This window comes from Pan paniscus, chromosome 23 (assembly GCF_029289425.2).
Source record: "Pan paniscus chromosome 23, NHGRI_mPanPan1-v2.0_pri, whole genome shotgun sequence".
Classification (NCBI taxonomy): Eukaryota; Metazoa; Chordata; class Mammalia; order Primates; family Hominidae; genus Pan; species Pan paniscus.
Window position 1 is genome coordinate 60,168,152 of NC_085927.1, and position 11,624 is coordinate 60,179,775.

The 11,624-nt window shown below is 64.6% G+C and overlaps 1 protein-coding gene across 2 annotated transcripts; it reads right to left on the reverse strand.

Moving 5' to 3' along the window:
* Window positions 1–1,692: 1,692 nt before the first annotated feature.
* MAPK11 (mitogen-activated protein kinase 11) lies at window positions 1,693–8,491 on the reverse strand. Of its 2 annotated transcripts, XM_034949193.3 has the most exons (12): window positions 8,281–8,491; window positions 5,930–6,059; window positions 5,677–5,735; window positions 5,479–5,590; window positions 5,365–5,394; window positions 5,235–5,282; window positions 5,042–5,156; window positions 4,648–4,719; window positions 4,334–4,413; window positions 3,600–3,678; window positions 3,299–3,472; window positions 1,693–3,003 (listed from the first exon to the last, which is right to left on the reverse strand). In XM_034949193.3, the coding sequence occupies exons 1-12, from the start codon at window positions 8,394–8,396 to the stop codon at window positions 2,924–2,926; spliced, it is 1,095 nt and encodes a 364-aa protein (XP_034805084.1). In that variant the 5' UTR covers window positions 8,397–8,491; the 3' UTR covers window positions 1,693–2,923. The 2 variants fall into 2 exon arrangements, with proteins under 2 accessions (XP_034805084.1, XP_034805085.1); XM_034949194.3 differs by lacking the exon at window positions 1,693–3,003 and having other exon boundaries at window positions 3,304–3,472; window positions 3,560–3,678.
* Window positions 8,492–11,624: the final 3,133 nt, after the last annotated feature.

The following is an 11,624-nucleotide window of genomic DNA, read 5'->3' on the forward strand; positions in this document are numbered from 1 at the left end:
CCAGTCCTAACTCCCCACGGTTCCAGGGCGCAGGGCCCATCCTTGACAGCCTGAGCGCTGACTTCTATGGCAGCCGCAAGTCGGGCTGAGCCCTGTGTTCCCGGGGTCAACTTCGCAGGCCACCCCCAAGGATGCCCTACCACTGAGCCTGATCCATCCGTCCCCCAACAAGGGGTCCATCTGCACCTGTCCTGCCTGTATCCCTCTTTCTACACGGAGGGGTCTGTCCCCCAAACTCCTCAGGCCGCATCCCCAACCCCACTCCTGTGGCCACTGACCCCGGGCCTCTCAGTGCCATAGGTCCCCGTGGGCCCTTTTGGACCCCCAGCTCCTCCCCCTGCTCCCCCCATCTGTGGGGTGCCTGCTCCAAGCATTGCAAGTACTGGTGTCTCTGCCCATCCCACCCCTGCCTGTCCTGTCCTGCAAAGCCCAGGCTGAGAGTGGCTGCACTCTCTCCAGCAGGGATGGGGACCTGCTGGGGCCCTCCGCCTGACCCCTCTGTGTGGGCATTGTCCTCCCATAGGTCTGGCCCCATCCTGGACCAGATGCTCCTGAGGGCAAAGCCCCACCCTGACACCCCTTCCCCAGCCCAGGAACCTGGGTCTCAGAAGGGATGTTGGGGCACCCCAGGAGCCCAGTGGGCTGGTGGGTAACAGGATCCCTAGGGCCTTCTGCCCCGCCCTCCTGCCATGAATCAGCAGCTCAGCCGCTCAAGGGCGGTAGTAGCTTTACACCTGGTCTTGGGCCGTGCTCCACGGCATTCACCAGCTCGTGACCAGTGAGCGGGGCAGCCCAGGGCCACCCAAACCACAGCTGCCTGTGGCCCATACCCTTTGTGCCCTGGGCTGCCTGTGGCACTCCATCCACCTCTTCCAGGAAGCCCAGCTTCCACGCTGTCCCCCTTACTCCCCGTGGTGGGGCTCAGGGGTCCAGCAGGCCCTGCACGGACCAGGCTTCTGAGGTGGGGCTGTGTCACCATTCTCCTCCCACCCCCAACCGCCAACACTGGACTTCCCCCGGGATTGACCACTACACTGACCAGGCCCCAGGAGGCCCCCAACTCCCAGATGGTTTCCACCCCTACCCAAGACCCAAGCAAGGGCACAGACTGTCCCTGGCCCTTAGAGACACTGCCTGACCCCGAATGGCCTGGACCCTCCCCCACACATAAGCTGCAGCCCGTAGTGGGAACGGGACCAGCGTGCACATTCCCTGGGTTAAAGTGGCCTCTTTTTCCTTCACCAGGAAGGAAAGGAAAGCTATTTTCCCTACCCTGCCCAGCCCCCACCCAGGGATGGGCAGACCCTTGCCCCTTGAGACACCCAACTTCTCCCCAGCCAGCTTCTCTGAACACTGAGGGGTAGGCGGGGGTGGTGTCTGGATCTTGGCCCGAAGCCAAGCCTGCCCAGTACATCCCCACAGGGCAGCTGGGGTCACCATCTGGGTGGCTATCACACCCTGTGCCCTCAAAGTCTGCCCATCAGCCATGTCTTCCCCTGGTCCCCCTGGGCTCTCAGACCCTCCAGGGAGCAGGGAGGGTGCCAGAAGATGGCCGCTGGTCTGACTGGGGGCCTGAGGGATCTGGCCAGCTGGAGGTGAGTGATGCAGGATGACCCAGACACTCACCCCACGCCCAGCAGCAGGGATGGTGGGGGCACCCGGGCCTGGAGTAGCCTTTGGATACAAGCCAAGTGAGAGAGAACCCCCTTTATTGTGCACCCCTGGTGCAGGCACTTGACACCCAGGCTTCCCTGGGCCCCTCGAGGCAAGAGGTCACCCCCTTTCCAGGGCAGAGCCACACCCCCAACTCAGCTCTGGGCAGGGTCCCGTCTCCGAGGTTACTGGATCAGCTCCATCCTGGGACAAGGAAAGAGGACTGACCCACAGACCAGAGCACCTCAGATCTCCGGCTGCAGGGCCACAACGGTGGGCAGAGGTAGAGAGCGGGCCAGGGTGCGGGGCAGAAGTGTCCGAGTCCAAGTCCACATCCAGGTGTGCTGCCTGCCTTAGCGTCCTCAAGGCCAAACCACCCACCCACCCCCAGCCTCAGGAAACTGCCGTGGGTCCCACATCCAAGGAGAAAGCCCCTGCCCATGCTCATGTGGTTGCCCTTTGGCCCACTGGAGCCGCCAGTCTGAAACACCCCTCAAGGCATCAAGAACCGAGGAGAGGGAAGGCAACAGCACACCCACCCCAGCTCCAGCTTCTTGCCAGATATGGCTGCTGGCCTTGGGCGCCCACAGATTCACACGCACCACATCACATGTGCCCTGACATATGAACACGGGGAGTGCACGCTCATCCACACGTGCCCACACACACCCACGGGTGAACACAAGACTCCAGGCAGCTTTTCTCATTTGACACCTGGTGGTTGTCCCTGCCCAGCCTGGTGGCACACTGGCTCTGCCTCTCCTCTTAGACCTGTGGGTCTCAGCAGTGACCAGGACAGCCCCCTACCTCCAGGCTGAGCAGCTCTAACCACTGAGACCTCTCCCTTTGAGTCTCCCGGGGTCCCGGCCCCAGCGCGTCCTCCAGAAAGCCCTGGGACAGAAGAGAGCCCAAGGCTGACACTCCCTTGGGTCGGCCTGGGACAGACAGGGGAACTCCGCAGGGGAACCCCTTTGGCATCTAGGACCCCACAGTCAGGTCCCAGTGGAGAGTGCAGTAGCCAGAAGAGGGCAGGAGGACCAAGGTAGGCCCAGGGACACTTGTGCCCAGACTCCTACACATGGCAAGCACATGTACACACATGTTTGTGCATGCATACATGCGTGTAGATTCTCCTGAAGGCGAGGGGTCCTAGGCCAGAAGTCTGTGACCATAGGAGTGTGGGAGGTGCCTCTCGAGGAAACCAGGCCAGCTGTGGAAGGGTGCAGGCCCAAGCCCCTCCACAGGCTCTCAGGGGCTGCTGGGCAGCACCTCACTGCTCAATCTCCAGGCTGCCAGGTGGCTTCGGTGGCTCTGGGGGCTTGAAGCTGAGGACTTCCTGGTAAGTGAGCTCTAGGAGGTGAAGGGAAAGGGTGAGCTTGTGCCTCCCACAGCCCGGCCCCTCACCTGCTTGTCTGGCACCTGCCACCCAGCCCAGGCCCACCACCCTGTGACAGCAGCCTCAGCACAGAGTCTGGGAGCCAGAACCTGCCCTGTGTCACTCCTCCGCCCCGCTCCCAGCCTGTGCTGGACACCTGAACGCCCTTCCACACCTGACCAGTCTGGAGAGGAACTGGGGCATTTCCTGCCTCTGGGGAAATGGAGCCCGCAGGCCCCTGGACCCACCCCCAGCCACTGCCATGCTCACCCTTCCACTCCTCCAGCGTGCGCTCCTTGGCCTCAACGCTCTCATCATATGGCTCGGCCTCTGGCTCATCCTCGGGGTCGTGGTACTGGCTGAAGTAGGCGTGGGCCAGTGCCTCAGCCGCACTGACCCTCTGGTCACTGTCCAGCACCAGCATCCTTCCAAGGAGGTCTATGGCTGCAGGGAAGCCAGTGGTGGGGAGGGGGGTCAGCTGTACATCCAGGGCCAGATATGGAGCCCAGTCTAGCCCAGGGCAGTCCTCACCCAGGATATGGAGCCCAGTCTAGCCCAGGGCAGTCCTCACCCAGGGGGTTGGCTCCACGGAAGATGCTGCTCAGGTCCTTCTGGGGCATGGGGGGCAGGGACTGGATATATGTCCGGGCCTGGGGGCACACAAGAACACCTGGGGAGGCTGCTCACTCTCTGCCTCCCTGGCCCCAAACTGGGGCTTCTCTTGGCAAGCCCCCAGACTCATTCACTCCAACAGGCCAGGACAAGGGCACAGGCAGACCAGTGACCCCCTCCATATAGGATCTGGTGGTTCTAGCTCCTCAGTTGGCCCCTAATGCCTGCAGGATCTGGGTCCAAGTACACTCCCTCCACCCAGCCCACCCCCACTGCCCTGGCCAGGCACTGCTTGCTGGGCCCCCAGCCCACCCCCACTGCCCTGGCCAGGCACTGCTTGCTGGGCCCTCAGCCCACCCCCACTGCCCTGGCCAGGCACTGCTTGCTGGGGTCCCCCAGCCCACCCCCACTGCCCTGGCCAGGCACTGCTTGCTGGGCCCCCAGCCCACCCCCACTGCCCTGGCCAGGCACTGCTTGCTGGGGTCATGGCTTTGCACTCACTGTCCCTGGTGTCAGGAATGTCTTCCCCCTTCTCCTGTTTCCCCTGCAGGGATTGGGCACCTGCCCTAGGCTCTATCCCACCACATCCCATGTTCCCCATATGGTCCCCGCATTTCCACACCACCCTCTCCCCTAGAGAGCCTGGGGGCTCAGCCAGGAGAGGGAGCTGCTTGCTGGCGGGCACCAACTCACGTGTTCCGAGGAGATTTTTGCCAGAACCTCAGGGCTGGGTGTGCCCACCACTTCCATGATGCGCTTCAGCTGGTCAATGTCTGTGTCACTCAGGAAATACCCACGGGCCAGCCACAGACCCCTCCTGGGCCCCCAGACCCAAAACTTTGGGGCGCTGCCCAGAGCTCGCTCTCCTATAGGTGAGGATGGCCAGCCCAAAGTAGCATAGCATGGGGGGCAGAGGAGGCAAGACCCGCCAGAAGGGGCCAGCGCTGGTCCCTACCCTACAGGAGGGGCCCTGTTTGACCCTGCTCCCCAACCTGGGCCAAGGATACAGTCGCTTCCCGGGAAGAGGGCCTTGCCCTGGAGCAGCTCAGCCATGATGCAGCCCACGGACCAGATATCCACTGTGCGAGGGCGAGGGGGCCTCCATCAGTGTGCCCACCCCACGTCCCTCCTCCAGGAGACCCACAGTCACATCCAGACCCCAAGATGGGCAGACCCCCTCCTCTGCCATACCCAACCCCCCTAGGCAAGGGGAGGTCCATAGCTGCACAGCCAGAGGAGGCCAGCACCCATCATGCTCTAGCGGCCTCTGAAGGGCTACTTTTGAATGTGGGTCCCACATTCTTGGGGACCTTGCCTGCCCCCTAAGACCTGGCCTGCAGAGCCAGTCGAGGGCCAGACAAGGCCCTTGGCCTTCGTCCCCCCAAGGCCTTCCCCCTGCACCTGTTTGGTTGTAATGCATCCAGTTGAGCATGATCTCAGGTGCCCGGTACCAGCGTGTGGCCACATAGCCGGTCATCTCCTCGTCCGCCTGGCGTGCCAGCCCGAAATCCAGGATCTGGGGCGACCACGTGGTGTTCTCAAGCTCTGCACGGGCTCCGCCGCCGCCCTGCCCACCCCTGCCCACGTGCCTCACCCTGAGCTCACAGTCCTCGTTCACAGCCACGTTGCTGGGCTTCAGGTCCTGCAGGTCACGCAGAGCGTGAGCACAGGAGGCTGGGACGGAGCCCTGCTGGACCCGACCCTCACCCTGCGGTCGCACCTACCCGGTGGATGATCCCGGCCGAGTGGATGTACTGCGGGAGGGGGATTGTGGTGAGCGCCGGGCCCGGCCCGCCCGCCCCCCTGCGAGGGGACCCGCGAAGCCCAGGGCGCCCCACCTTCAGCCCGCGCAGCAGCTGGTAAACCAGGAATTGAACGTGCTCGTCGCTCAGCGCCTGGCACTTGACGATGTTGTTCAGGTCGGCGCCCATCAGGGTGGTCACCAAGTACCTGGGGCGGGGTCAGGGGGTCAGGACAGGGCCCCACCGCCCCTCCGCGAACGCGCTCCCCGCTGCCTCGCCCGCCCCGCCGCTCACACTTCGCTGAAGTCCTCGATGGACGTGGCCGGCGTGAAGACGTCCAGAAGCCCGATGACCTAGGTGGCGGGGGGCGTCAGGGCCGGGCGACGAACCGCCGGCTGTCGTTCAGCTCCCCCAGGGCCACGCCCCCAGTACCAGGCCGCGCCCCTTGTGGCCCCGCCCCCCAATCGCCAGGGCTCGCCCGCCTATTGGCTGCGCCGCGTCCCCGCCCCCGCACGCGCCCTCCCCCCACGGCCCTCCCCCGGCTCACGTTCTCGTGCTTCAGGTGCTTGAGCAGCCGCAGCTCCCGGTACGTTCTGCGCGCGTGGATCAGCGACTGGAAGGGGCGCGACAGCTTCTTCACCGCCACCTTCTGGCGCAGCCGGGCGTCGTAGGCCGAACTGGAAGACGGGCGAGTGAGGCGGCGCCGGGAGGGGTCCGAGGGCGGCCGCACGCGCGTGGACCCGGGCGGCGTCCCTCTCGCCGCTTCTCCGTGGGGATGGGGCCGTGGGGCTTTTCTGCCCCGGCCCCGCCGCCCCAGCTCGGCCTCCCACCCTCGGGCCTACCCCCTCCGCGCTTGCTGGGAAGGAGCCCCTGGGGCTGGACCACCATGCGTGTGTTCACCCCGCAAGGTCCTGGACCTTCTCTGTCCCCTGGCCCCACTGATTCCCACGCTCAACCAGGGGCCCCCATTCAAAGCAAGGCTGGGGGAGAGGTGCCCCATCCAGCGTGGAAAAACACAGCAGGAAAACAGTCACTGGCATTCACCTGCAGCAGACGGGCCTCCCTCTGCCCCATAGACCCCATGGGCCCAGGAGGCTCACAGAGGGGGATTCTAGAGCCACCTCAAAGCCCCTGGACCCCTAGTGCCTCCGAATGTTCAAAATACGGAGGGAAAGTTGGTCAGAGGTGTTTATTGCCTCATTATTTGGAACAAAACCTGGACAGAAGGTGATGTACAGCTGAGGGCATCAGCTGGACCCACAGAACAGCCCTTCGCCCAGCCCCACTTCCCAGAGGTCCAGACCCTCTACCCTGCTCCAGCTTCCTGAGCCCACCCTCCCTTTGCAGGCGACCCTCATCCCACCCTCCCATGTCCCACTGCCCTCAGCCCTGCTAAAGGCAAGGCCTTTGCACAGCCTGTTCCCTCTGGCTGATACTTGCTTCTTCTCTCCCTCCCACTTCTGTCTCTTGGGATCCTGTCTCAGAGCAAGTGGAGGCTGAGGCCACCCCCCATGCCCACACAAGGGGAGCAGGAGCGGCTCCTGCTGTGTCTGGGATGCTCATGGGCGCAGGTCGAGGTGCCTGGGGCAGCCATGCTCCCAGCCTATGACCAGGGAAAGGTGCTCCTGAGGTGGTGAGGGGAGTGGCCCTGCACGTGGCGCAGCAAGTTCTTTTGGCCAATTGCATCTGTGCAGTCAGGTGACAGGGAATTGGCACCTGGCCCGCAGCCTTGGCAGTGGAACTAAGAAAATGGGCCAGGGGTGCAAGGGGGGAGACCAGGCCTCACTCAGAGAACCGGACACCTCTCAGCAACTCCCAGACGGCGAGTCCAGCCAGGACCCACCCTAGTCCCCTATGGCCACTCCCACACCATCCCAGATCCTCTTCCTGCCCTTCAGGTCTCAAAGAGGAAGACAGATCTGTGCTGGCATGATGGCTAGAATGACCCACCTACAGCTTCTGATGGAAGGCTAGGGACCACACCAGAAGACAGCCTGCCCTGGGACCCCCGGCCCCTGATGCTGGCTCCTGAGCTCCAAATCTGGTGGGCCTAGAGGTCCCACTTCCAACCTGCAAGTGCCTGGGGCAGCGCTCTGCCCTGGCTGCCTCTGCCTTTGTGCCCCACCAGGACCCCCCAGTGGGCAGCAGCTAAGCGGCATTGGCCATGGTGAGGACTCAGCTCTCAAAGCCTGTACCCATGATCAGCCTCCCAGTCAACATGGAGGCTGAAACTTAGGACTCCCGGTAACTACCTCACCCTAAGCCCCTCCAGCCCTGGCTACCCGGGTCTAACAGAGGCCTTGGCCCAGTTGACCCCCCTCCCCCACCCAGACTCTGTCGTCTTCCTGGGCCCCAGGCCAGGTCCTCTGGCCCCAGGGCCTAAGTGGGGTTTGTGGTCTGAGGGGGAGTCTGAGGCCATCCCAGGGGGAGAGATCTTGGCTTCCGGGAGCGGGGCTTCCCTTTTCAGACAATAGCCCCCAGCCCGGGCGGGGGAGGGTCATCCGCTAGACCCCGGGGGGCTGCCTGACCCGACTCAGTGAATCTCAGGTGGGTGCTCAGACGTTTAGGGGCCCGGACATCAGGGTGGCTCGGGGCTCGGTCGCGTGAGACCCACCCTCACGCCAGCTGTGACCCCCCAGGCCTCAGGCCTGGTGGGGAGCAGTCCGAATCGGGAGAGGCTAGAGGACCCCCCTCCCTCCCGGTAACGGCGTCGGCTTGGAAAGTTTCTTTACGCCGCCACCCCCGTCCCCCCATTCATTCCTCAGATCCGCTTGGCGCCCGGGGGCGGAGGCAGGGCGAGGCCCCTCCCCACGCCGAGAACCTCGCGCGGGCGAGGAGGGGACGCGCTCTCCGGCCCGGCCCGGCCCCCACCCAGCACCCCTTCTGCCCCGCCCCTACCAGACGGAGCCGTAGGCGCCGGAGCCCACCGGGCGCAGCCCCTGCAGCCGCTGCGGCACCTCCCACACGGTCTTGTTCAGCTCCTGCCGGTAGAAGCCGGCGCGAGGGCCCGACATGTCCGGAGCGGCCGCCGCTCCGCCCGGGCCCAGCCCCGCGCCCCGCGCCCGCGCCCGCGCCCGAGCCGAGCCCGAGCCGAGCGGAGCGGAGGGCGGCGGAGGCGGCGGCGGCGGCGGGCGGGGCGGGGCTCCGGGGCGGGGCCGGGAGGCCCGGGCGGATTTCCCGGGCTGGGTGGCCGGGGCGTGGGGGGGTTCCCGGAGACAAATGCGCTGCTTCCTGCGCCTCGGAGGCGGTGGCAGAGCGGAAACCAGCCCTCCCCTTCCCGGGGGGGGGGGGCGCCGAGGGCGGACACCTCCCTCCGGCTCTCACCTCTTGGGGGCCGCGCGCTTCTCCAGACTTGCGCCCGCGTCTGGGCTCGGCCCGGGCTTCCCCACCCCGGCGGCGCCCTCCCCAACGAGGGAGAACCGTCAAAAGCGAAGAAGCCAGGGGTAAACCATGGGAAGTATTTTTCAAGACAGAAATATGAATAGCACCTTCTAAAGACTCGGCACTGGATAGGAAAATAAGCCGAAAGGCGTTGGGACAGGGCCGGCCTGGCTTTCTTGCGCAGGACCTGCAGGCCTTGGTCCGCGGCGCGCCCCGGGAACCTTCCAGGCCTCCTGCCCCGGCTCGCCCTGACCTCCCCTCTGAGAGAGGCGCGACCGCTGGACTGTCAGGACCAGGGACAGCGGCGTCACCCCGGGGCCTTCCTACCCACAAGCAGCGGCCCCAAACGGATCCTTTTTGCTGCCCAGAACCTTTCCTCCTCCTTAGCGGCCACCTCTTCTAGGAAGCCCACCCTGACTATCCCAGGTCCGAGGAGGCGCCTTTGGGTGCAGGGTCCTTGAAGTCAGCCCCGCGGGCGGGCAGGCGCGGGGGGCTGCCTTGGCGGTGACGGGGGCAGCGCCCCACTCGGCGTCTCTGCCGCGCTCGGGGCCGCACAGCTACTTTTATTCCCATTTGAAAGTGACCGGGGCTCGGCGGAGCATTGCTCCCTGGAACACCGGCCACCGACCTCCGCCCTGGTAGAGCCGTGGTGGGAGGCTTCGCGGCTGGGCGACCCCCTCCAGCGAAGTGAGAAATCAGGATCCCAGTGGCCCCAAACACCCTTTTTTAAAACACTAAAATCCGAGTTTTAATGTCAAATCTGATTTTTATATATCGGCAACCAAATTAAAACAGCCAGCACGGTGCTGGCCAACGGACCCATGCGGACCGTGGCGAAGGAACGGGTCTCAGTCCCAGCCGCTCCAGCCCCTTTTGCATGACCAAGCCCCGTGCCTCAGTTTCCCCACTGGAAGCCGGCATCCGGCTTGGGGCCTGGCGCGGGCCCGGGGATGGCCCCTCTCCTCGCTCGGGCTGGGTTGGGGCGAGGACACGGGCAGCCTCCCCGAGGGCCCCCGCCCGGGAGCGCCTTTCACTGGGCCCGGCCGAGGCGGGCCGAGGTTTTGTGCAGAGTTAATGGAGCTTCAGCTAAAGGAGGAGGAGGCGGGAGCGCAGCCCCGGAGCTGTGGGAACCGCGGCCGCGGCCGCCGGGGGAGGGGAGCGGCCTTTGTCTGCGCTGCGGCCGGGCGGGGCGGGAGTCGGGTTCCCATGGCGACCGGCCCCGCCCCTGCGCCTCCCGGTGGACTGGGCGGCTCCGTTCTCGCCCCTAGGGTGGGGGACATGGAGGTGGGGAGGTGTCAGGCTTCCCCCAGGCGTCCGCCCGCAATCCTCGCGGCCTCCCTGCAGGCCCCGGCCGCTCAGCAGGTCAGGCGGGCGTTGGGGGGGTGGGGCGGGGGGCGGTGGAAACGAAACCCTCTCATCACTGAGCTGACCTGCCCCGGGAACCCCCTGCCTGCCCAGGCATTAGAGGTCCCGCCCATGTGCCTACTGGGGACAGTGTGGGGTCGTGGCACTGCAAGGGAGTGATCACTGAGGAGTTTCGGGTGGCGTGAGGGCCTGGAGGCCACCTTCCAGGAGAGGCACCTTCAGAGCTCGGCGGGGGCAAGGGAAGCTCCCCTGGAGGGAGCCGCCGGTGGAGGACAGTCCCAGGCCCAGAGGGGAAGCGGCAGGGGAGCCAGGAAGGGCCGGTGGCAGGGCAGGAGTGAGAGGCCCTGGGCCAGAGGCGCCTCTCCTACCCAGCTGATTCGCTGTGGCCCCTGAATACAGCAGGCCACCCCTTCTCCATGCTCATGCCCCCACCCCACCCCCGCTGGTCCTGGCCACCCCTCCTCACTGGAGCTGTCACTGTGACAGCTCCTCTCTGGTCCTGCTGGTCCCTCCCAGCTGGCCTCTTCCTGCAGTCAGTGAACTTCCTAAAAGGCAAATCTGGCCTTGCTCACCGGGAGACCAGGCGATGGTGGTCGCGGAGCTGACTTAGCAGGGGACTTGTCCTGCCTGTAAGAAGCAAGCAGGATGTAGCCTTGGGCTGTTAAGCTACCCGCCACCTCTCCTCCCACCACTCTGGGAGGAAAATAGGACTTGGAAAGCACCAGGAAGGACAGGCCACCCCTCGTCTGTCACCAGCTGACCACTCCAGCCCACCCGCATGCACCCCAGCAGCTATGCCCAGCTTCTACCCGGTGCCTGCCCCCACCCGGATTCTGGACTGCTGGGCCTGCAGCCTCTCCCCAGCCCCAAGTTTCATGTGTGTGGGGTCTCACTGACCCTTCCCTTCTTTCCTGACTGCCCAGTGGGACAGGGAAGAGGTGGACTGCAGGGGTCTAGTACGGAAGCCAGGCCTCCAGGTTCCCAGCTCCCTACCTGAGACCTCCCGCTCAGCACTTAAGCCTTCGGTCCACCCCCTTGCTCTGATCTTCTGACCAGCCATGTCTCTGGGTAAGGGGGGAACCCAATGTCATTTCAGGGATCCTTGGAGCAGGGGATGTCAGTTGGCCTTGTACCCCTTTCTCTTGTGGGGGAGAGACGGCCGTCGTGGCTTGAATGGAGCTGTGTGGGCGGCAAGCCACCCAGGCACCGAGGCAAGAGAGAGGACACGAGCTGTTCCAGTATAATAAAATATAAAACAAGAATAGTTATACCAGATGTAGATCTTAGATATGATTATATATGAATATCATTAATCATTAGTTTGTAGCAATTACTTTTTATTCCAATATTATAATAATCCTCGCTCAATAATCATAGCCTAGGAAAAACCAGGCCATACAGAGATAGGAGCTGAGGGGACATAGTGAGGTGTGACCAGAAGACAAGAGTGCGAGCCTTCTGTTATGCCCGGACAGGGCCACCAGAGGGCTCCTTGG

Excerpts from the sequence above, each read along its gene's own strand:
- MAPK11 (XM_034949193.3), bottom strand. The coding sequence starts at position 8,396 with ATGTCGGGCCCTCGCGCCGGCTTCTACCGGCAGGAGCTGAACAAGACC. Across the intron at positions 6,060-8,280 it reads GGCGCCTACGGCTCCGTCTG|TTCGGCCTACGACGCCCGGC; the intron begins GTAGGGGCGGGG and ends CCCGTCTTCCAG. Across the intron at positions 3,473-3,599 it reads CCGTGGAGCCAACCCCCTGG|CCATAGACCTCCTTGGAAGG; the intron begins GTGAGGACTGCC and ends GCTTCCCTGCAG.